Source organism: Monodon monoceros, unplaced genomic scaffold (genome assembly GCF_005190385.1).
Source record: "Monodon monoceros isolate NGI ecotype Baffin Bay Population unplaced genomic scaffold, NGI_Narwhal_1 Super_Scaffold_13, whole genome shotgun sequence".
Classification (NCBI taxonomy): Eukaryota; Metazoa; Chordata; class Mammalia; order Artiodactyla; family Monodontidae; genus Monodon; species Monodon monoceros.
The window spans coordinates 52,041,491-52,062,812 of record NW_021703769.1 but is presented as its reverse complement, the minus strand read 5'-3'; the positions used below and the strand labels follow the sequence as shown (position 1 = coordinate 52,062,812).

Below are 21,322 nucleotides of genomic sequence, written 5' to 3'. Positions count from 1 at the left end.
CCCGCAGCAAAGGCTGGGAAGGGAAACCAGGGAAATAACCACCCAGCCCTACTTGGTGGGTTGAGCTCCCCAGGCATTTGGACCGTTTCCCTCTCCTGCTCGCTTTACAGAAGAGAAATGAAGGCCCAGAGGACACAGCCGGCGGACTGACCAGTCTCCGTGGACTTGTGAAACCTCCACCAGCATCTGTACTACCCTGCCTCAGCCTCAGGACCCGCAGAGGCATTGAAAGGGGAGCAGGGCAGCCAAACTCATTCGATCTGTTCATTAACTGAGTCATTGAAAAAGCACTTCTTTGACAACCTACCAGTGTAAGCTGGGCCCTAAATACAATGTTCACCAGAAAAGTATGTGCCCTGCCTTGAGCCTGCTTTAGCAAGAGAGCCAGATACAAATCTACAGAATGACTGCAGATTGACATAGGGCTGCAGAGAGCAGGAGGAATGAGGAACACTGGAGGAGGGGCCCACTTTAGTGGGACAGGGACAGCTTGCGGTCTGAGGGGAGCAGCCTCCCAGGCAGGGTAGGAGGAAAAGGACATGATGACATGGGCTTCCAAGCCCACCCATATCAGCAAGAGAACATGAGAGGTCATCTGTGTCCAGCCCTGTGATGCCCAAGTCCCCCAGGCCCCTGCGTGGGAAACTCACCTGCTGGGGCTGTGACTCACCGTGCTGAGATCCTGGAGCAGCCCTTGGCCAGTACCAAGCCTGGGTAGAGCCCGCTGTGCCAGGTCCAGGTCCAGGGCGAACTGCAGGGAGCTGATGCCAAGCTCCAGCCGCTCCTCATCCACAAGCAGGCCATGGACACGTCGCCGAGCCTCTTGGGTCTGTTTGCTCACCCGGTGCCCCCTGGCCAGGCTGTTGTGAAGGCAACGTGAGGGCATTTGTGCAAAGCAGTGTCTGGGCTCACATGGTCAGGCCTGTGAGCCTCCAATGCCTTCCCTTGTCCACGCTCCAAACATTTCAGCAAATACTCACACCATCTACCTCTCCTCTCGATCCCCAGAGGCTCAGGGACCTGGAGATACTCTTTTGTATTTTTAAATACCTCACCTCACACTCCAGCCCCACCTCGGGCTGCAAAGTTGTCTGGAGACACGTCTCAGGATCCAGCTGTGGGAATAAGCCAAATCCAGTCCAGGCCTTGAGTGGGGCTTGATTCTACAGATATTGCCCCGCCACCTTCTGACCATCTGAGGGGAGGACGCCTCAGTACAGCAATGAAGATGTCTCGCTAGAAAGAAAATCCACTTTTCCCTTTCAAAGTCTAGGCTTCTGTTTTCAGAAGACAGGCCACAGGTGGGACTTCGGTTGGCTTCTCCAGGAAAAAAACCTAAGCTATCAAGAGAGAAACCATCTAGCTCCCCACTGCCATACCCCGGGGTCTAGGATCCTTCCAGACCCATACTGAGTCCACAGCAGGCACTTGACAAACTTCTGTTCAATGAAGGACAAGTTTGGAAATTGGCAGGAAGTCACTGAGCCCCTTTCTCACCCAACAGGTATTCCCAGCCTCTTCACCCAACTCAGCAGTGCCCTCACACCTCAACCTGCTCAGCCCAGAACCCAGAGTGGGGCAGAGCTATATGCTCGGGGCCCACTCCAGCCACGACAGCACTTGGGCTTTTGTGAGACAGCCCGGACTAACACTGCAACACAAAAATATACCTTAATATTCCTCTGAAAATAATGGAGGAAAAAAAAAAATCTAGTGAGGGAGGTGGTGACCTGTAGGGACCTAAGTAGGCCACACTGCACGTCTCTCAAATCGCAGGCTGCCAAAGAAAAAGCTACATGCCGAACCCTAGAACATTCGTCAGATCAGCACCCTCCCCCCTCTGGGATCTGGGCTGGAGAGGGTCAGCGCCTGTCAGAGCGCCACCCGTCGCTTGGCGCACGTGACTCCAAGGACTAGGACAGCCACCTCCAGCCGCCCCAGGAAGGCCAGCAGAGACGTGGGGTGGCCTGACTGGCAGGTGACCACCAGTAACCCCCTGCTGGGCCACCTGCAGAAAGCTGTCTGAACTCTTTCAAAGAAGAAATGACGACAATTTAGGTTTTAAATATCTCTTTGTAGTAGATAATCTTATTTACATTGATACAGAATCATTTTACATTCCTAGAGCAGACACTAGTAGATGCTTTATTTTAGTAAATTATGAAGGAAAACAAAAAGGGAACTAATCAGAAGTGTTCTCCATTAACCTGTCTTACCACAGCAGGGGGATCTGGAAACACAATGGAACCCACACATCCTACGAGCCAAGGCTGGGGAAACAGTGTTTTGCTCTGGCTGGATGGTGGAGAACCTTAAACTGCTGAGACTGTGCTCTCCTTTTCTAAACAAACGTTTATCAGGAAAAGACGATGATTCTTAGCACTGAATAATTTAAACACACTTCTGAAACAGAGGTCAACTGTGAGTGGTGAGAACCAAGGCCCTGGCAGGCAGCAGGGCAGGGCTCCGGGTTAAGAGGCCGTTAGTCGGCCCCAGGCCACGGCTGGCTGTGGTCCAGCAGAAGGGCAGGAGCTCCACTCACACCTGGCTTAGAACAACAGAACTCAACTGTCAGGGGACAAGGGGCCACCCCAAGTGGGGTGGGAGGAAGAACTATCCATCCTGACAGAGATCATGGCCCATGTGATCAAGAGTAGCATCTCCAGGGACTGTCTTCATATGTGTCACCCCGGGCCCCCAAGGCCCCCATGTTTCAGCTGCTTGGTACCTTTCGGAATTAAAACAAACTCTAGCAGGGGATGCCCCTGCTGAGGGGTGGATGACACAAGTGGGGCGTGCATGCCCCAGGTTCCTGGAAAAGACAACCCTGTCAGGAAAGACTCATTCTGGAACCTCCCAGAGGTTTGCTGAGAGGGAAATTACTCACTTCACAACTCGGTGCAGCTTAAGGCTTCGTTTTTAAGCTGTAAGCACGGCCTTTAATTCTTTAACCACATTTGATTCCAAATCAGAGTTTTAGCTCTGCAAGAAATGTCCAGCTGTCTGACTCTGCCGGAGCCAGAAGAGGCCAAGTTACCTACCCATGGATAGGAAATTACCAGCCCTGAGACCTGCCATGCCTTACTGCCCAGGGGCTGTCCACCATGACCCTTCCATGGAGAGGTGCACTGTCACATGATTTTGCTGTTTCCAAGGTGGTCCAGAGGGCCTCTGCAGGCAGGGGCTCGGTGCTGCTGTGTGGAATCCTCCTGCATCTGAGATGCCCTGGCCACAAGCAGGGGCTGCTGCTCCTGGCCTAGTTTCCGGTGGACCGTTTTCCTGAGCCAAGACACAAACAGTTACATTTCACTGGCATCGCAGGAAGAACACGCCCTGTTGGTGAGCTTCTGTCATCCCTGAGAAGGAGCTGCACCAGGAGCCCCAGCCACCAGGGATCAGCACAAGTAAAAAGTGAGCCCCGAGACACCACAGTGAGCAAGCAGGACTCCTGGCAGTGCCCCCCACCCCAGCCCTAACCAAGGTTGACACCTCCCCGCACCTCCCAGGCACGACAGGGCGGGGATTGGGAAGATCTGAGTTCTAGGCCTGGCTCTGCTATGACTTGCCCTCTGTGACCGTGGGCAACCTGGTCCTCACCACGGCAGGACGCAGAGCCCCCGGGAGCTGGTGGAAGGAGGGCTGGGAGGCAGCAACCTCTCCAGGAAGTGGAGCCGCAGAAGCGGCTACTATCTGTGGTTCGGCCCTGCACTACCGGCTGACTCCCCACGGGCTGAGGCTTGGCTCTGAGGGGAGCCAGACACGCCACACCTGAGACTGGAACCTCTTCAACTCTGGGTGTGAGGGGACGATACTGGTTAAAGTGACAGAAAACAGATTAGTTCACAGAGGGGAACGAAAAGGGGAGGAACCTCAGGGGTTTTCCTACCTCGGCTGGGATATCAGGAGGTAAACATTTTCTTAAGTTTGGAAAGGAGTCCCTCCTTGTCCTCCCCAGCCTCAGGCCTAGCCTTGCCTCCTGCGGAGCTATCCATGGTGCTGCCACCTGGGCACAAACAGCAGAGAGAACTGGGGTCAAGGGCGCACACCTCCATGTGTCCCATCCCAGGTCCCACCTGGCTACCCAGGGCTCGCCACTGAAGGAGCCACCAAGCGCCACCCGGAGAGGAGAGGGGGCTGCACCCCGATTGGCCAGGGCTGCCCCGCCTGTCAGATGACTCAGCACTTCGGAGCATCCCAACTGCTCCTCGAGTCACTGGCCCTCGAAAGGAAGACAAGAAATAGAAAGGGACAAAAAGGAGCTGTCTCTACCTTAACAACCGTAATAGAAATAGAGCCAAGTGCCAGATGTCTTCTGGGCCAGGCCACACGGCATCCACATTAGCTCGTTCAATCCTTAGGCTAACCTTACAGGTAAATTCCACAGATGAAAAAACCAAAAACCAGGCACAAAGGGGTTAGGTGGCATGCCCAAGGTCACAGAGCCGGTAAGCAGGCAGGAGGCCCGAGATGAGACCCAAGCAGTCAGACGCCAAAGTCCAGGCTCTCACTCACCGGCTCTGAGAAGTGAAGAACATGCACCAAGACCAACCGACCAGCTTCCACAGCCTGTCCGTGCACACAAACCGTCTCTGGGACACCTGGGGATCCCAGGACATGCACACTTCTCATCTATGACAATGGCAGCCGAGGACCCTGTCTGTCACTGGGCAAGCATCTGGCTCCAAATGCTCCAGATAAAGGGAGGCTGATCTGCTGTTTCTTGAGGGCCCACTGAGAGCAACTCTGCTGCACTAACACATCGTTTTAAAGACCTGCCAGCCACGAGGCAGAGGGCCAACTTGTTATGAGCTGGACTGTACTCAATATTTTTCATTGGGCTAGGAGAATTAGCACATCTCAACATGCTAGATGTACATCAAGTACAGCGCGTAGAGGGTACAAAATGGTCACGTCCCCAAGATCTCAGTCTTTGTTGGTGAGAGGCCCAAAGCTCTGGGCAACAGGCCCCCAGCAGGGGTGGGGCAGGTTGTCCTGGGTACAGCCCCCCAGGCCGTCCTCTGGACCTGATGTGCTCTCCTAAGTCAGGAATGTCCTCAGAGAGATAGCGGTGGCCCCAGACAAGAATGTGCTGACAGAGGTCTGAGCAACCACAAAAGCCCGATGCTCAGGGCTCCCCAGGTGAGGACCCGGGCACTGCACAATCACGGCGGCAGGCCCCTGTGAGAGGCATCCATGGCCGCAGGTTACAAGGCCAGGTGTGCCCTCCTTCAGTCCTTCACGTCCCCTCTTCTTACATAAAGACTTAAGTAACAGAAAAGGACTCTCCTAACACAAAGGAATCCACAAACCAGAAATTTCCTGGGCCTCCTCGGACAAGGCAAGGCAAGGCAAAAGTACTGAATTTTGTTATGTCCTTGGTGAGGGGACAGCAAGTCTGTGTGTGTGTGCACGTGTGTGTGTGTCTCACACTATGAGTTACTGCTGCTGATGGAGCTTTTAACATGTGCCAGGTATCGTGCCAAATGCTTTATCCACATGATCTTATTTAGTCACAGAAGAACCCTTTGAGGTAGATGCTACTATTATCCCTAATTTATAGATGAGGCAACTGAAGCTCAAAGTGAAGAAATTTGCCTAAGGCTTTATAGCTAAAAATGGCAGAGCTGGGACCTGAATCATTTGATAGCAGAACCCAAGCTCTTCACTATTAGTCACAATGGGGCACAGAAACACTCAGTGACCACCATCACCCCCACCCCCACTCTGCTGTCCCTGTAGTCATGCCCCGGGGCCACAGCGTTTGGCCAAAGTCTAGGAGAGCCAGAATACCTAGTTAGCGGGTTAATGATTCAAAACCAAAAAATAGAACACAGACACACCTGGAAATTCTCACCCCCTGCCACCAGAACACATTCTTATCTCTATTTTAAATGTGGGCTCCTTCAGGGATAAGGCTTATTGACAGGGACATCAAAGGATTTAAACACTGAATTTAAAATTCTGAACCGCAAGTCAGGGATAAACTGTGAGCCTCTGCACACGGATGATGCAGTCTATACCTACATCACTTTTCTGGCCCATGGGAGGAGGGACGTGTCCTTATAGGATGTCCTGAGCACTCAGGTGCCTTCTGGTCTCATTACAGGATACAAGCTGGCACATGATTCCTGCACTTAGGATAAACAGGAAATGCCCACGATCCCTCCAGCTGCACAGGCACTGCATGAGCGTTTCCAGTCCGCGCCTTCAGGAGGTGACCAGAGCGGAGGGGCTGCTCAGCCAACCTCAGGCAGAGGTCGGACCCGAGGCACAGGACTCCTCTATCAGACCACACGCAGCTTGCCCGAGCAGGGGTTACATTTCCATCCCTCAGAAGGAAAATGAATTCAGATAAACTCAGCTAACAGGCGCTGTGCACGTGCAGGGGATTCAAAGAGGACACGCTCCCAGCCTACAGGCAGCGATTCCCAGTCATAAGTGTTTGATGGCTCTTTACAAAATGAAGAATAATCAGGTAACATTCATTCTGGGAATGTGTACCACCCTTCTCCACAGTCACAAACCCCTAGTGTTATAAGCAAGGTCTAACACTTATTTGGGGCTTCAGTGCTTGCCCTGTCCTCCCCGCTCACACTGTAAGCTGGATGGGGCAGGGACCCTGTCTCTCTGTGCATTGCTTCTTATCACGTGGCAAATGCTCAATGACCATCTGTGTGAAGAAACAGAGAAGCCAACAGGACTCCAGGATGACTTCTGAGGACTGGACCCACCCTACAGGTAGAGGTGCGGGTCTACACTCACAGCCTGACTCCCTGAGCCGTCTACACGCACAGACTGAGCCAGTGGAGCACCCCTTGTTCCACTAAAATGTCTCTTCCCTCATCTTCCTCTTGCCTCCACCCTGCCTAGATAAAGGGGCTCTATAGTCAACTGTCAGCTTGTCAGAGAAGAGAACGCAGTGGGATCCCCAAATAATGAGCTATGGAACAGGCTCCTACACGACAGCTAAGTGTACGTATGTGGGTTGTCACAGGAATTAATGATGATCCAGAAACACAAACAATGAGCCACACTGTCTCTAAACCCAAAAGGCCACGTGGTACCTCAGAGCACCCCAGGCCCCCGAGAGCACTAAGGGTCCCAAGCTCACTACGGTCTTCTGCTTCACAGACTGGGAATGAAGCCAGGGTCAGACATTAAGGTTTTCAGCAGGGGCTTTAGGGAACAAAAGTAAACAAGGGATACTAAACCCACCAAAAACTTTAGGTCAGTTTCCTACATAATTGTAACTATTCCAAATGCCTTCCCGTAATGAAAGCAGCAACACCCAGGAATCCGTTTGTATCTGCAGTGACAGTCTCCGATGACTATCTCACTTAGAGGCTATTAAGAAATGACACTTTAGCCCAAGATCCACTGATGACTGCAAGCAACTGCTTCTAGTAAAACTTTAATAAAAGAGATTCAGGCTCTACTTAAATAAATAGGAGTCACCTTAAGGAAGTTGACAGGAGGGGAATTTTGTACACTGGTGTGTTTTCACACGTGGACTGCAAAGGTAACTTTCTTCACAGTGTAACAAGAGGCTTAACCACACCCAGGTAGCAGACTGACTGACAATGCATTCTTTGAAGCCATTACTAAGATTCTTAAATGCCTTTTAAAGAATTATGTCTGGTAGCCAAATTTCCCACTGGAATACAATTCTGAAATGACAACAGAAGTGGAAAAAATAATAATTCGGCATACTCATTTTACTTTATAAACACTTTTCACAAATGCATCCAATGCCTATGTTAAAGTTATGCTATACTCAGCAAAATTATGTCAATAAACATGTAAAGGAAGAACTGGCAAAGTGCCTGGCACACAGGAGCGTCCCAATAAATCCTGGCTGAACAAGGGGACAGGGAATGAGCTAACAGGACAAAGAACCATGAAAGTAATGACAGTTCTAAGAACACTCATAAGCTGACTACATGATCAACTCCCAATTTAAGCTCTCAGAAAGGGACTGAAGACAACAACTGGTGACGACTAATACCTGACATTCAAATATAGTGAACAAGGCCCAGGTGGACCTCAAGTTCCCAATGTGGGAGGGGGCACAGCTGAGAACTGGCTGCAGAACAAATCTCACATGCTCCATGACTGCGGAAATATTTGGGACTCAGGAAGAAGCTAGAGGTGCCTAAGTAGAGTGACATGGAACAACTATTCCCACTTCCTTTTAGTTCAAGGGATATTAACAGAAAATATGAAAAAAGTCTATGAACCAAACCACTAAAATAAGTGCCCACTTGGTGCCTAGTTGGCCACAGACAAGATTTGTGGCAGCTGCTATTTCACGGAGGACTTGGTCCCCTGGACTTAACAGGAACTCAGGGGACCTCCCTGGCAGTCCAGGGGTTGAGACTCCACGCTTCCAATGCAGGGGGTGCAGGTTCGATCCCTGGTCTGGTAACTCAGAACCCACATGCCACGTGGCACAGCCAAACAAACACAAAAAACAAAAACAAAACAGGAGCTCAGCCAAGTCCACGCAAAGGCTATTGCTGCTGGGACCCCCACCCCTACCCCGGGGCTGCAAGACCAAGCCCCCACTCCCCGCTCCGATCACCTGCTCTGAATGACCATACACTGATCTAATGCCATTCAAGCTCTGAAACATTCAAGCTCTGAGAAGGTGAGAGGCAGATCCAGGACCCAGACAAAAACAAAATGATGCAACGAGGAAGCAACATGTAGGGCAGCTGAAGCCAATTCACCCTTGGCACAGCCTGTCCTGGCCCCAGCAGAGGCCCAACCGACAGAGAACAGCGTTTTCTCAGCAGAACAGCCCCATCCCATGGGAGGAGGGCTGTGCCTGAGGTTCCCGTGGCCAAAGCTTCTGCCTGTGGGCATTTTGGTATCAAATCACCAATATTTAACTCCACTCTACAGAGGGCCTATGATGTTTAAGCTCAGGGTAAATAAGGTGTTTTGTTTTTCATTGCCCTAGGAATTCAGAATTTAAGCCTGCTATGAACAGGCAGATTTGGGGTAATGTGACCACGGTCCTTCATTGCTGTAGTAGCTGTTTACAGGACACTCTGAAATCCTGGAGAAGCTTTCTGGGAGAGGAATGCATTAAGCCTCCCAACCCATCTTCTCCTTTAGTGGTTACAAGGTGATCTCAGGTAGGGATGTGCCCAAGGTCACAAGGCAAGTGGCAGAACCAAGGATAGAACTCAGGAGAGCAGCCCTCTGAGACACACAGCTGCTACCTGGCAGGAAGCATCGTGGAACTTGCTAACCTCGGCAAGCAGCACAGGTGCAGAGGAAGGGGGAACAGCTTTACTCTGGAGCGCGGCTGCCCCCGCCGTTCCTAGCCCTCAGCTCCCCTCTTTCTACTCTGCTCTGCCCAAGTGGAAACCCCAACACGCTTCTGAACCGTCCACCCTCCGAGGGGCTGGGGGCTCCCACAGGTCGCTGGGCCACCTTACCAGTGCTTGTGTTGGTGACGCCGTTCACTGTCCCCTCCACGTCGGTCTCATCCTCAGCGTAGCTCAGAATCAGGCTCTGCTGCCGGCCTGTCAGTCTCCTGTGGACGGAGCACAGTCAGTGTCAGAGTGCTTCCTCTGGGCAGCTCTTTAAAGGACGTGGACGCGGCCAGTCCCCATGCAGCATGTGGGAAATGCAAGACCCGCAACCCAGGCACAGGACACACCCTGAATCCAAGAGCCCACGCCCTCAAAGCTTCCGTAAAATAAACCTCCTGAACTACCCTAACTTGTTCTAAACAACTGCCACTGTGGCTATGCTAAATAGTTTACAGGGGGGAACAAAATGGAAATGATCTAATTAAAGAGAGGGCTGGAAACCCAGTCCTCCCAAGTGGAGTCTGGCATGCCCTGCTCCGGATGCCCACAGCTCCCTGCTTGGACTTTTCTCCCAGACACCGCAGACATCACCCACCACTATCTGGTTATAGGTCTCTCCCACCAGATGGCAGGCAACCTGAGAACAATAATAACAAAATCAACAGCAGGAGCAATAGCTAAGCATTCCCTATGGGTTATTCCTTTAATCTTCCAGCAACTCAACGAGGTCGAGCTTTTGTATTACGTCCACTTTCAGAAGAAGCGCCCGGGCAGGACACACTTGACTTAGAGGGAGAAGTAACCTGCCTAAGCCTCAGCGCTTATGGCAGCAGAGTCACACAGGTCGGGCAGTCGGGCTCGGCGCTGAACCACCATGCCGCTCAGCACCAACTCAGCAGGTAAGAAGCCCTCAAGCGGCTCCTGCCCAGTGCTGAAAGCTGCAGAGATCGGGCGGGCCTCGCCACAGCTGAGCAGCGCTTACTTTGGAACTCTGATCTTGATGTGAATGTAGTGATCTCCATAGCCGTAGCTGTTAATCCGGGGGATGCCTTTCCCGCTCATGCGAATCTTCTGGTCTGACTGAGTCCCAGGGGGAATCTATAAAGAAAGAAAGGAATCTCTGGTTTTCCTTGGTTTCCAGTTGCCCAAATGAAAACATTTCACTACGTGAAGACAATCTTATTCCCAAAAAGAACTCCATTCAGGTTTCTAGACCAAACCCACCAGACACCACACGGAAACTGGCTAAGCCAGGTCCATCCCGAGCAGAGCCTGTGACGGCCTTGAGGGCAGGGAGTCTGGGGCGGCGAGCCCAGAGCAGGAGTGAGGGAGCATGGGGAGCGAGACCTGGGAGGAGGCAGAGCCAACTGGGGCACCACTGAGGCTGCTCCCCGGCCCGGCAGCAGTGGTCATGGCCCGGGAGCTCCCTTCCCTGCCAAGTCACACCCAAGGCACAGCCAACACTCCTCCTTCCCCCCCACACCCAGCTTGTATCCTCGAATCCCCGACAGGCTGACTGTTCCCAGGTTCCAGCCACTTCTCAGCCATTTCCCGTTTCAGAAAAAAAGAACAAGGAAATACAAGGGTGGCGAGGCCACGCTTGTCCTCTTACCATCACGTTGATGGTCTCGTACAGGCCCTGCGCTCTGGCAGTGCCTCCCAGAATGGCCTGAGCTATGGAAATGAAGAGGTCGGAGTGGATGTCTGCACCGTCCCTCCGGAACACGGGGCTTTTCTGCACCTACAGCCAAGTACGAGAGGGGGTTACGCTCAGAGAAGTTGTTCTGGAGAGCGGGCAACAGACGCATCTCAGCAGCTCAGAGCACAGCGTCAGGGAGAGAATGTACTTTCAGGGAGAGAATGTACTTTCACCAAAGCAACCACGTCCCCAGGCTCTGGGAGTTACAGGGCAGGTTCCTACTTCACTGCAATGCAAGAGTGTCATCTCAGATCAAGCTGTTCAATTGTTGAGGGAGGTAAAAAAGTAAAATCAGCTTCTGAACATTAAAAAAATAAAAATCTTTCTTTATTGGAAAGTATAAAGAAACACAGACTAATACAATCTACAAAGGCGAAAACGGTTTACTTTCCAAAGAGTCATTTGGTACAAACTACCTTCAAGTCAGACTGACAACACTGGAATTATTCTGATTTTATAAGCACTATTTTTTGTGTGTCAAAGATGTTCTTTGCCTTCCAGTGATTTCTTCTTTTTTTCTTCTCTATTATCAGCTGCGAACAATCTGAATTCTCTACCAAGCCTTCCTTATAGATTGGCTTCCAGCCCGCTGCCTTTCTCTTCGATTTCTCAGTCTAGAAGACTCACCCTTTACATTATTTTTTTCTTTGTTTTAAATTATAAAATATTTCACATATACGTAAACCAGCAAAGTAAATAACACACGGTGTTTCCACAACCCAGCTTAGGTAACAGAACATTAGGACACAGGTGACTTCTCCCCACCTCCAGCTCACCCCTCCAGAGTAACCAGGCCAATTTAGTAGGTATCATTCCTACAAGCATCTGTTTACTTTTCCTACATGTTTACATGTCCCTAAACAATACATAACACCACCTCACATGGTTTAAAGTTTTACACAGATGACCTCCTTCCCTCGCCCTGCAACCTGCTCTCTCCCTGTTCGTAGCTGAGAAGTCCCCGGACATCTCATGCTGACATGTGTAGCGCGAGCCTCCTGCTCTGAGGTGCCCTGGGCCCACAGCGCAGACCACTCACCATTCTCCTCTCCAAGGACAGCAGACTGTTGTCACTGTCTCGCTGTTGTTAACGAGGCTGTCACACACCCTGCCTCTGCGAACTGCACCTCCTTGGGTACACGTCTGGTGGAATCGCTGGCAGAAGGCGCCACCTCCTCTCATGTTTCCCTCACCTCAGAAAAGTGGGTTTGCCCTGCACATTGTACGTAAAACTGTAGCTGTGGCACTGTTTGTCCCTATGAACAATTTGATACATAAATAAAAAATACAAGATGTTTTCTGTATTTTTATGAGTCCAACTTGTAAACACCTCGAGGAAACTTTGTTCTCTCCACATTTAGCACAAAAGCTTGATGTAACACACGTTTAATCACCCTGCCAAAGTGGCCACTGCTCATCTTGGAAACTCAGATGGCCACTCTGTGAAGCTCCTACCTCTCCTATGAGAAGCCTGGGCCGTACCCTCTCCAGGAGAGCAAGGGCCTGACAGAAGCTGTGCAAACAGAGAACCTACCCTGAATGTGATGAAAATTTCTCTTTTTCCTACAGGCATCCTCACAGTCTGGCCATCCTCGACTCCTGTAAGTAAAAACAAAAGTTCAAAAGAGAACGATTATTTTGGGACCTCCCAAGGCATTTTCTATGCTAGATCCATTTACAACCCACCAACTTACTCATTTCTGTTTCCTGTTAACAAGGAATAACACAACTATCAAAGATAGCAACAAGTATAACTTAAAACAAGAATAACTTTCCAAAGGTGCAACATACAATAATTGATAACTGAACAAAAGCCCCTTCTATTCATTTCTTTGGTTTACTGCCAGGTCCACCTAGTATCTCAGTGAGTTTAGAGTCTAATCGGGGAGACAGCTATTAGCCAAATAACAATACTAACAAATGTATCACTACAAACAGAGACGTGTTCTTAGAAAGAAAAGATCACAACTCCAGACAAAGGAACATCTAAGGAACAGGGAGGGTTCCAGAAGGCTCCCCTGGGGAAGTGACACTTGAGCTTGGAGCTCCGGGAGAACAGAGTTAACCTACTGAAAAGAAGGTGGACAGTGAGCTTCAGTCACGGGGAATGGCATATGCAAAGGCTCTGTTCTGGGAGGCAGGGGCTACGTGAAAGTCAGGAAGCTGCAGGGTAGGTAATGAGGGGGAGACTAAAAAGAGCAGAGGCTGAGACCAGCAGGGGCTGGAAGGGGAGGCCATTTCTCGGTCCCTGAGAGTCACAGTGTCTTCAACAGGATGAGAGACATGATCAGACCGCACAGTGGAAACACTACCCTAGGAACAGGAGCCAGTTAGGGAGAGCAGGCACAAGCTGGCCCTGGGGGCAGGAGGAGGGGGTGGTGTTGCCTGCTGGGCTGTCAGTGGGGACGACATTGGCCTTGGGACAGAAGATGGAGGAGATGGGGGAGTCCTTCACACAGAAGCAGAGCGGTCACGTCGGGTTCCATCTCCCCACATGACATGGGTGCAGATTTTAAGGATAACTGGTGCAGTGGAAAACGCAAGGAGACCCTGGTTCCTCCTCGAGTTTGGGCTCCAGAAACAAGGACACGATGGCCCCGGCTCCCAGCCCCTGTGCGTGGAGGAGCCCCAGACCCACCGGCAGGCACAGGGATCACCACCTTCTTCTTCTGCTTGGCTTCTCCTGCTCCTCTGCACACCACACAAGGAGACGTGATGATGGAGCCCCGGCCACCACACCTCCGACATGTGGAGCGCATCACAAAAGGGCCTGTATTTATGGTTTCCTGATAAAAAGAAGAAAAATGGGAGCCTTAGACACCGGTAAACCCTGACAGCGAGGTCCTGGGACCACAATGTGCACGAGAAACATTTCACCAAAGATTCACGTGTTGCGTGCACATGCGCTAAAACATACTGCCTAAAGACACAGGTGCAGGAGCTCAAACTGTTAATCTGACTTAGAGCGCACCGACTTCTGAATCCCAAACCACAAACCTGATTATATGAGGCTGAAAAATGAGATGCTGCCTCTCTACAGAAGTTCCCGAAACTCCTGGGAGCTGAGCAAATATGCTTTAAAAAGAGTACCCCCCCCCATTACAAAAGGGACAGCTGGGAAAGCAGAGAAAGAAAGAGGAAAGTGACGACTGGATGCAACCCCCACCCAGAGCTGCCATTGCCCACTCCAAGGGAGAAGCAGCACTGGCCTCTCTGTCTCCCAGGGCTCCCCATTGTCCCCAGCCCCCATCACAGGTACCCTGGGAGCAAGGAGGCAAGCAGCTCCTCTCGCAGGTACTGGTGCTGCTCATGCTCCCACCCAGGGGGTCTCTTCTTCCCCACCCCCCCAGCCCCTCCCACCCCAATCCTCCAGGAGCCTCCCCGGCTCCCAGCCCCTCGCACAGCTGGTGGGGCCTTACAATTTGTGGCCACTCCCATCAGCTCCTCACTGGGCACTGGAAATCGGTTACCTTTTTATTTAACCTAACATCCTTGGGGATTTTTTTCTTGGTAAATTATCAAATACCTGTTGTTATAGCAAATCAAAGGATACAAACATATATTAAAAAAATTATTAATCTCCCCCCTCATCGTGATTCCCAAGGTGACCAGCTCTTGGTAGCTCAGTTTGAGGTGTTCTTTCCCACAACTCGCTCACTCACTCTCTCTTTCTCTCCATAAAAAACTTTTTAAGTAAAAATTTTATAATGACAATATATTATACTATTGCTCTGCAACTTGCTTTCCCTTTCATCTTCATGATACATCATGAACATTCCTCCAGACCAATATACATAGATTTCAATTTCCATTTTAATATTTAATTTTTGTTTTGGTGAAGAAAAAAATCTCTTCACATAGATCCTTATGTTCTGATGTCTTAATTCTTTTTTCTAAGACAGATTCCCAAAGGTGGACTTGCTAGGACAAATATTTATTAAATTTAAAATTTTGTGCGCTAGGTACTTCCCTGGTGGTCCAGTGGCTAAGACTCCCAATGCAGGGGGCCCAGGTTCGATCCTTGGTCAGCGAAATAGATCCCGCACGCCGCAACTAAGAGTATGCATACCGCAACTAAAAATCCCGCATGCCGCAACTAAGACCCGACGCAGCCAAATAAATAAATAAATAAAAAGATTTTTTAAAAAATACAATTTTATGTGCTATATTTATTTGAAAAGGTCCTATGTGCGTATGGTACAAAATTCTAAAGTAGGGACTTCCCTGGTGGTGCAGGGGTTAAGAATCCCCCTGCCAATGCAGGTTCAAGCCCTGGTCCGGGAAGATCCCACATGCCGCAGAGCAACTAAGCCCGTGCGCCACAACTACTGAAGCCCATGCGCCTAGAGCCCGTGCTCTGCAACAAGAGAAGCCACTGCAATGAGAAGCCCATGCACCACAAACAGAAATAGCCCCCGCTCGCCGCAACTAGAGAAAGCCCACGTGCAGCAACGAAGACCCAACATAGCCAAAAATAAATAAATAAATTTATTTATTTTTAAAAAAATTCTAAAGTAAAAAATGAAGGTACGGTGAAAAGTTAAATGTCCCCCTCACCCCTGGCCCCTAACCATTCCAAGTACCTTCCATAGATGCACAGCTGTAGTGATACACTTGTGTATCCTACTTTTACAGACACACATTTCAAGCCATCCATCTGTGCATTACAAGTTTTCAATAAGCCCAGGTAGCATACCGTGCACACAGTTCTGTGGCTTTTGCTATTTTGTTTTTAACAATTTAATAATCTCAGAGAGCACTCCTCATCAGTGTATTTTTCAGACAACTCACTCCTGGTGGTCACTGAGGCTGTCCAGTCCTTTCTTATTACACACAGGCTCCAAGGGACACCCTGTACATGTGCTATTTTCCAGGTGTGATCTATAGGCTACATCCCCACAGAGAGAGGCATATGTGCAGGTGAACAGCCACTGCAGCTGTGGCCAGGGTGGTTTCCACATCCACCATCAGTGCACACGAGTGCCACGTCCCACAAGCCTGTCAGCAGGGCCTGAACCCATCTCTGAAATGTGTGGCGAACTTCAGGTATCTCCTTGGCTCCACCTGCACTTCCCTGATTGCCAGCAAGAAACATTTGCTGGTCACTTGCATTTCCTCTTCTCACCTTGACCTGTTTTTCTAATGAGCTGTTAGTCTTTTTCTCATTATTCTGAAAGAGCCCTTTACATATTAGGAATACTAATCCTTTAGCTATGTCTTGCAAATTTTTTCCCCCAATCTCAAACATTACATTTTGAGAGAAATACACTTCAGCTTGTCTTATCTCAATGTTCACCTAAGAAATGTGAAAAAAGAAAGTCATAGCAATTCATGGCCTTGGAGAAAGGACCTTAGAAGTGAGAGGGAATTAGGATCAATAAAAAGTATCTGTAGGGAATTCCCTGGCAGTCCAGTGGTTAGGACATGGAGCTTTCACTGCCGAGGGCCCGGGTTCAATCCCTGGTTGGGGAACTAAGATCCCATAAGCTGCCTGGCGTAGCCAAAAATGAAATAAAATAAAAAATAAAATAAAAAGTATCTGTAACAAGTGGCAGCAACTCAACTCACAAAACTGTAACCACAGGAATCCTCATCCTCTCCAAGAGCGCCCTCTAGAGGAATGTAAGCACAACTTCACTTTCTCAGACTAAGCTGTAGGAGTATTTACAGGTAACTCTGGGCACACCCATCAGTGGACTATTATTTAGCCATCAAAAAGCATGTTTAAAAATATTCAAAGATATGGAAAAATGCTTTCATTATAATAAATGAAAAAAGGGAAAAATTGCATGTATGATTCTGAACGTTGAAAATTATATACAAATAGGCAAAAATATATTCAAAGACAAATACAACTAAAATCATTGGCAAAGGACTAATTCAATTAATTTATAAAGGGCTTCTACAAATGAATAAGAAAAAGACCAATTACTCAATACAAAGAAGGACAAAAGATGGAATACATGCAAAAAAACAATGGCTCTCAAATCTTAGAAAAGATATTCTACTTCACACGTAATAGATACCTGTATATTCAAAAAATGAATATGAGGAATGACACTATTCAAAGGTATCCGTTGTCTATAACATGAAAAAAATAAGAACCACCTAGGCATCCAGCAACAGGGGCCTGCCTAAACAAGCGGTGATGTGTCCATATAAAGGAATACCGTGGCCATAAGAAGACTGAGGCAGGGACTTCCCTGGTGGCGCAGTGGAATGATGGGGACACATCAAAAGAATACAGGAGCCAGCCAGAAGACACTTCCACAGGCCAAGTCAGGGACAGTTTGAGCATCCAAGTAAGTAATACTAACGACAGCTCAGTGAATAAAATAAGAATCCATGAGTTCATACTGATATGAATGAAAGAATGAATAAATAAATGGAGAAGAGAAAGCTCTTCCTTTCAGTAGAATGACAATAAACAAAGAAGGGATGTTGCAATCAGAAAAGCACCATTTAGGGAGATTGGGATTGACATATATACACTAATATGTATAAAAAAGATAATAAGAATGTGCTGTATAAAAAATAAATAAAATAAAATTCAAAAATTCCAAAAAAAACCTTAAAAAACAAAAAAGAAAATCACCATTTAGCAACAGTCACAATAATCCCTGATTTAGGCAAGACTGATCCATGGACGCTGTAACTACTGGGTATAAGTTTGATGAGGGACAGGATATTTATATAGTGTCAAGGTACCTCACAACTTCCTTGTTAATTTCAATGGGAAAAATAATAAACTTTATAATGAAGAAACCCGGTGGACACTACCTTAACTGACTGTGAACAAATGTAACATCACCACTAATGAGACAAACTGACACCTCATGACTCCTGACATGATCCATGAAAAGGGCACTACATGTCTGGTGTTTCTGCAAAAAATGCATAATCTGAATTTTATCAGGATAAAACATCAGATGACCTAAATGAGGGACATCCTACAAAGCAGGTCTGTAATCCTAAAAAATGTCAGTTGTCATAAAAGAAAGACTGAGAAGTCATTCCCGATTAAAGGAGACAAAAGATATGACAACCAGATACTATGCAAGATCACAGACTGGATACTGGGCTTGTGGAAAAAAAGAACATTATAAGGACAACTGAAAAAATCTGAATTGTACAGATAATGGTATCGTGTCAACATTAAACTTCCTGATTTTGACAACTTACTGTGGTTACGTAAAAGAATATTCTTGCTCTTAGCAACTATATACCATAGGGACTTCCCTGGTGGTCCACTGGTTAAGACTCCACACTCCCAATGCAGGGGGCCCAGGTTCGAACACTGGTTGGGGAACTAAGATCCCACAAACCACAACTAAGTTCGTGTGCTGCAACTACTGAGCCTGTGCACTCTAGAGCCCAAATGCCACAACTAGAGAAGCCCATGTGCCACAACAAAGAGCCCACGCAGCCAAAAAAAAAAAATATATATATATATACACACACACATACATACACACACACACACACATATGTACACACCACAAATGACAAAGCAAATGGGACAAAATGTTAACAATTGGTGAAGCTGGGTAGAAGGAGTAAGGGAGTGGTTCTTCATACTATTCTATAAGTTTGAGTTATACCTGAAACTTACCAAAAAGAAAAAAATGATCACACTTCAAGCAAAATTTAAGTCCCCCTCCCCTACCCCAGGTTCAAATTACCAAAATACCCCACAATGTATTTTCAGAGAAGACAGCAGAGTTTCATTGCTTCTTCTGTATTGTTGATTAGGACAGAGCACTGCTGGGAAAATGCAGAAGATTCTAGATAAAACAGTCCCACCTAGTTATGAGCTCTCAAAGCCCTAGGTCCATTGGAGCACAGAAAAGAGGAGTGGTGGAGGGGAGCAAGAAGGGGGCAAGAGGTGGGAGGCCAGGGCCTCGGCCTCACGCTCACCATGCCAGAGCCACCGCAGTAGTGGCAGTGCTGCAACTTGGTGCCGGGCTCGTTCCCTTTGCCATCACACCGCTCACAGGTATCAGTGATGTTCACGGTGAACTCCTTGTTGACACCCTTGGCAGCTTGATTGAATGTCAACTCCATGATGTACTAAAGAAATCAAGGGACCGCCTGTTATCTCTCTTAAAGTAAGGGAGAACACTGCCCAGCAGTTTACAGTTACTTTTTCTTTTAAAGACTTTATTTTTTAAAGCAGTTTTAGGTTTACAAAATTGAGAAGAAGGTATAGAGATTTCCCACATACCTTTGCCCCCACACATGCACAGCATTCCCTGTTATCAACATCACTCACCAGAACGGTATTTATTTTATCAAGGATAAACCTACATTGACACAACATAATCATCCAAAGCCCACAGTTTACATTAGGGTTCACTCTTGGTTTTGGATATTCTATGGGTCTGAACAAATGTATAATAACATGTATCCTCATTATAGTATCATGCAAAGTATTTTCACTGCCCTAAAAATCCTATGCTCCACCAATTCATCTGTTCCCCTAGTTACTTTACTTTTTAACTTACTTGTACTTTATCAAGCAAGAATAGATGGGACTCAACTGATTCTGCCCTAGTCCTCAGAATTTTTAAGAGATAATATTTAAGTGAAAATGTGCTTTTCAACAAACTGAAAATGCTCACAGAAAATATTTGTACATGGTCCTTACTAACAACTCAAACGATCCACAATCATAACTCACATCATAAAACAACTCCCCTCTCTCTTCAATTCTGATAATGTCTGAAACAAGACATAAATATGGAAGAGGCAGGACTTGGATTGAGCTCTCCTAGAATAATGAGGCAGGCTCTAGATAAAATATTCACACTCTAACTATGGACTCAGAGCCTTAGGTGTTGCCGGATTAAGCAACTGTAAGAATATAGTAAAACTGTATGTACACATTATTATATGATTTTTCAAATACTGGAACCATTTCCTACCAAGATGGCTGCCTCCAAATCATCCCATTTAAGCTGCCTTAGCTTTTTCTTTGAGAAAAAGAATTGGTAAAATCCGTTTGCATCACACTTGGCAGCTAAAATTTGAATGATTCTTCAAAATGAGATGCTTACCTCCTGGGGCTGATGGAACACACTCTGGAAGTCTCCAAAAGAGGAGGATGAGAACTCCCCAAAGATCTTCCTGAAGAGCTCCTCAGGGTCAACAGTGGGGCCTCCTTTCCAGTAGCTCTGCCCAGAGCTGCCGGCCCCAGGATCGAAGCCAGCAGAGCCATAGGTGTCATACTGCTTCCTCTTCACTTCATCACTCAGGACCTACCGTGAAAGGCACAGCAGTCAGGTGCTCCTGAGTCTCCCAAGGTCCAGGGACACACACACCAAGCACAGACAGTGGTATTGAATCAACATAAAATTTCCTAATCTTGACAGCTGTACTGAAGTTATGGAAAAGAATGTTCTTGTTCTTAGTGAATACACACAGAAGTACTTAGGGATAGAGAGACACCACGTCTGCGACTTATTCTCGAATGGTCGGGGGGACGCACACTTGCGCACGCACACACACACACACAAAGAGCAGACGTAGGATATCCTACATATCCTGAACCCCTTCAGCACGGCCGAAGTCCAGGAAGGAGGTCCGCTTTCACTTAATTCTGCAATGCTCAGTGGCTGTTTCACGTCCGCTTCGTCCCCCTGATTACATTCTACATTCCTCTAGGGCAGTGGTGGTCTACTTTTACAACACCCACCATCCCCACCAGACAGTGATGCCCTAAGTTGGGGGTGGGAGGGGTCATCAAATAGGCACAAAACCGTTTACTCTGACAAGGAGTTCCGAGACCCAGCTACAAGTCCGAGTGGAGGGAGCTCTGTTAACACAGATTATTGGATCCTGTTCTTTGATGAGATTCCAAGTTAGATCTAATGTGAAAATTTTGGATCTGGGAATTTTTTTTTTTCCTTCAACGAGGTTATCTCGTGGGGAACACAGCCTTCCCACTGGACCTTCTGACACAGCGGTTGCCCTGGGCAGCGAGCTCTGATGCACACACACAGCGGAATGACAGTGACTGCACACACCGGTGGGCTGCATTACCTCATAGGCCTCTGCCAGCTGGGAGAACTTCTCCTTGGCTTTGGGATCATCCTTATTCGTGTCTGGGTGATATTTCTTGGCGAGCTAAGGGAGGAAATGGTAAATTACTATGGACACAAGATGATTCCTAAAACTGAACCCCAGATACCAGTTACACCTCACCTCCTTTGTAGCAGTTGTCTGAGACTTTACAACCAATAGCAATTCTTAAAACAAGGTTTAAGACTTTAAAATAAACCATCTCTAACTAGATGATCTA

The 21,322-nt window shown here is 48.1% G+C and overlaps 1 protein-coding gene across 2 annotated transcripts in view; it reads right to left on the bottom strand.

Annotated features, from left to right (window-relative positions):
• Positions 1-2,061: 2,061 nt before the first annotated feature.
• The window catches only part of DNAJA3 (DnaJ heat shock protein family (Hsp40) member A3), a 30,903-nt gene continuing 11,642 nt past the window's right edge, over positions 2,062-21,322 (bottom strand). The window contains exons 3-12 of one of the 2 annotated variants that reach the window (XM_029222056.1): positions 21,064-21,147; positions 20,079-20,279; positions 18,940-19,092; positions 13,661-13,808; positions 12,557-12,621; positions 10,936-11,064; positions 10,306-10,421; positions 9,447-9,544; positions 3,887-4,003; positions 2,062-3,279 (exon numbers count right to left, since the gene is read on the bottom strand). In XM_029222056.1, coding sequence (XP_029077889.1) covers positions 3,900-4,003; positions 9,447-9,544; positions 10,306-10,421; positions 10,936-11,064; positions 12,557-12,621; positions 13,661-13,808; positions 18,940-19,092; positions 20,079-20,279; positions 21,064-21,147 — 1,098 coding nt within the window. In that variant the 3' untranslated portion in view covers positions 2,062-3,279; positions 3,887-3,899. The remainder of the gene's footprint in view (positions 3,280-3,886; positions 4,004-9,446; positions 9,545-10,305; positions 10,422-10,935; positions 11,065-12,556; positions 12,622-13,660; positions 13,809-18,939; positions 19,093-20,078; positions 20,280-21,063; positions 21,148-21,322) is intronic. The other variant, XM_029222057.1, reaches the window with a different exon arrangement.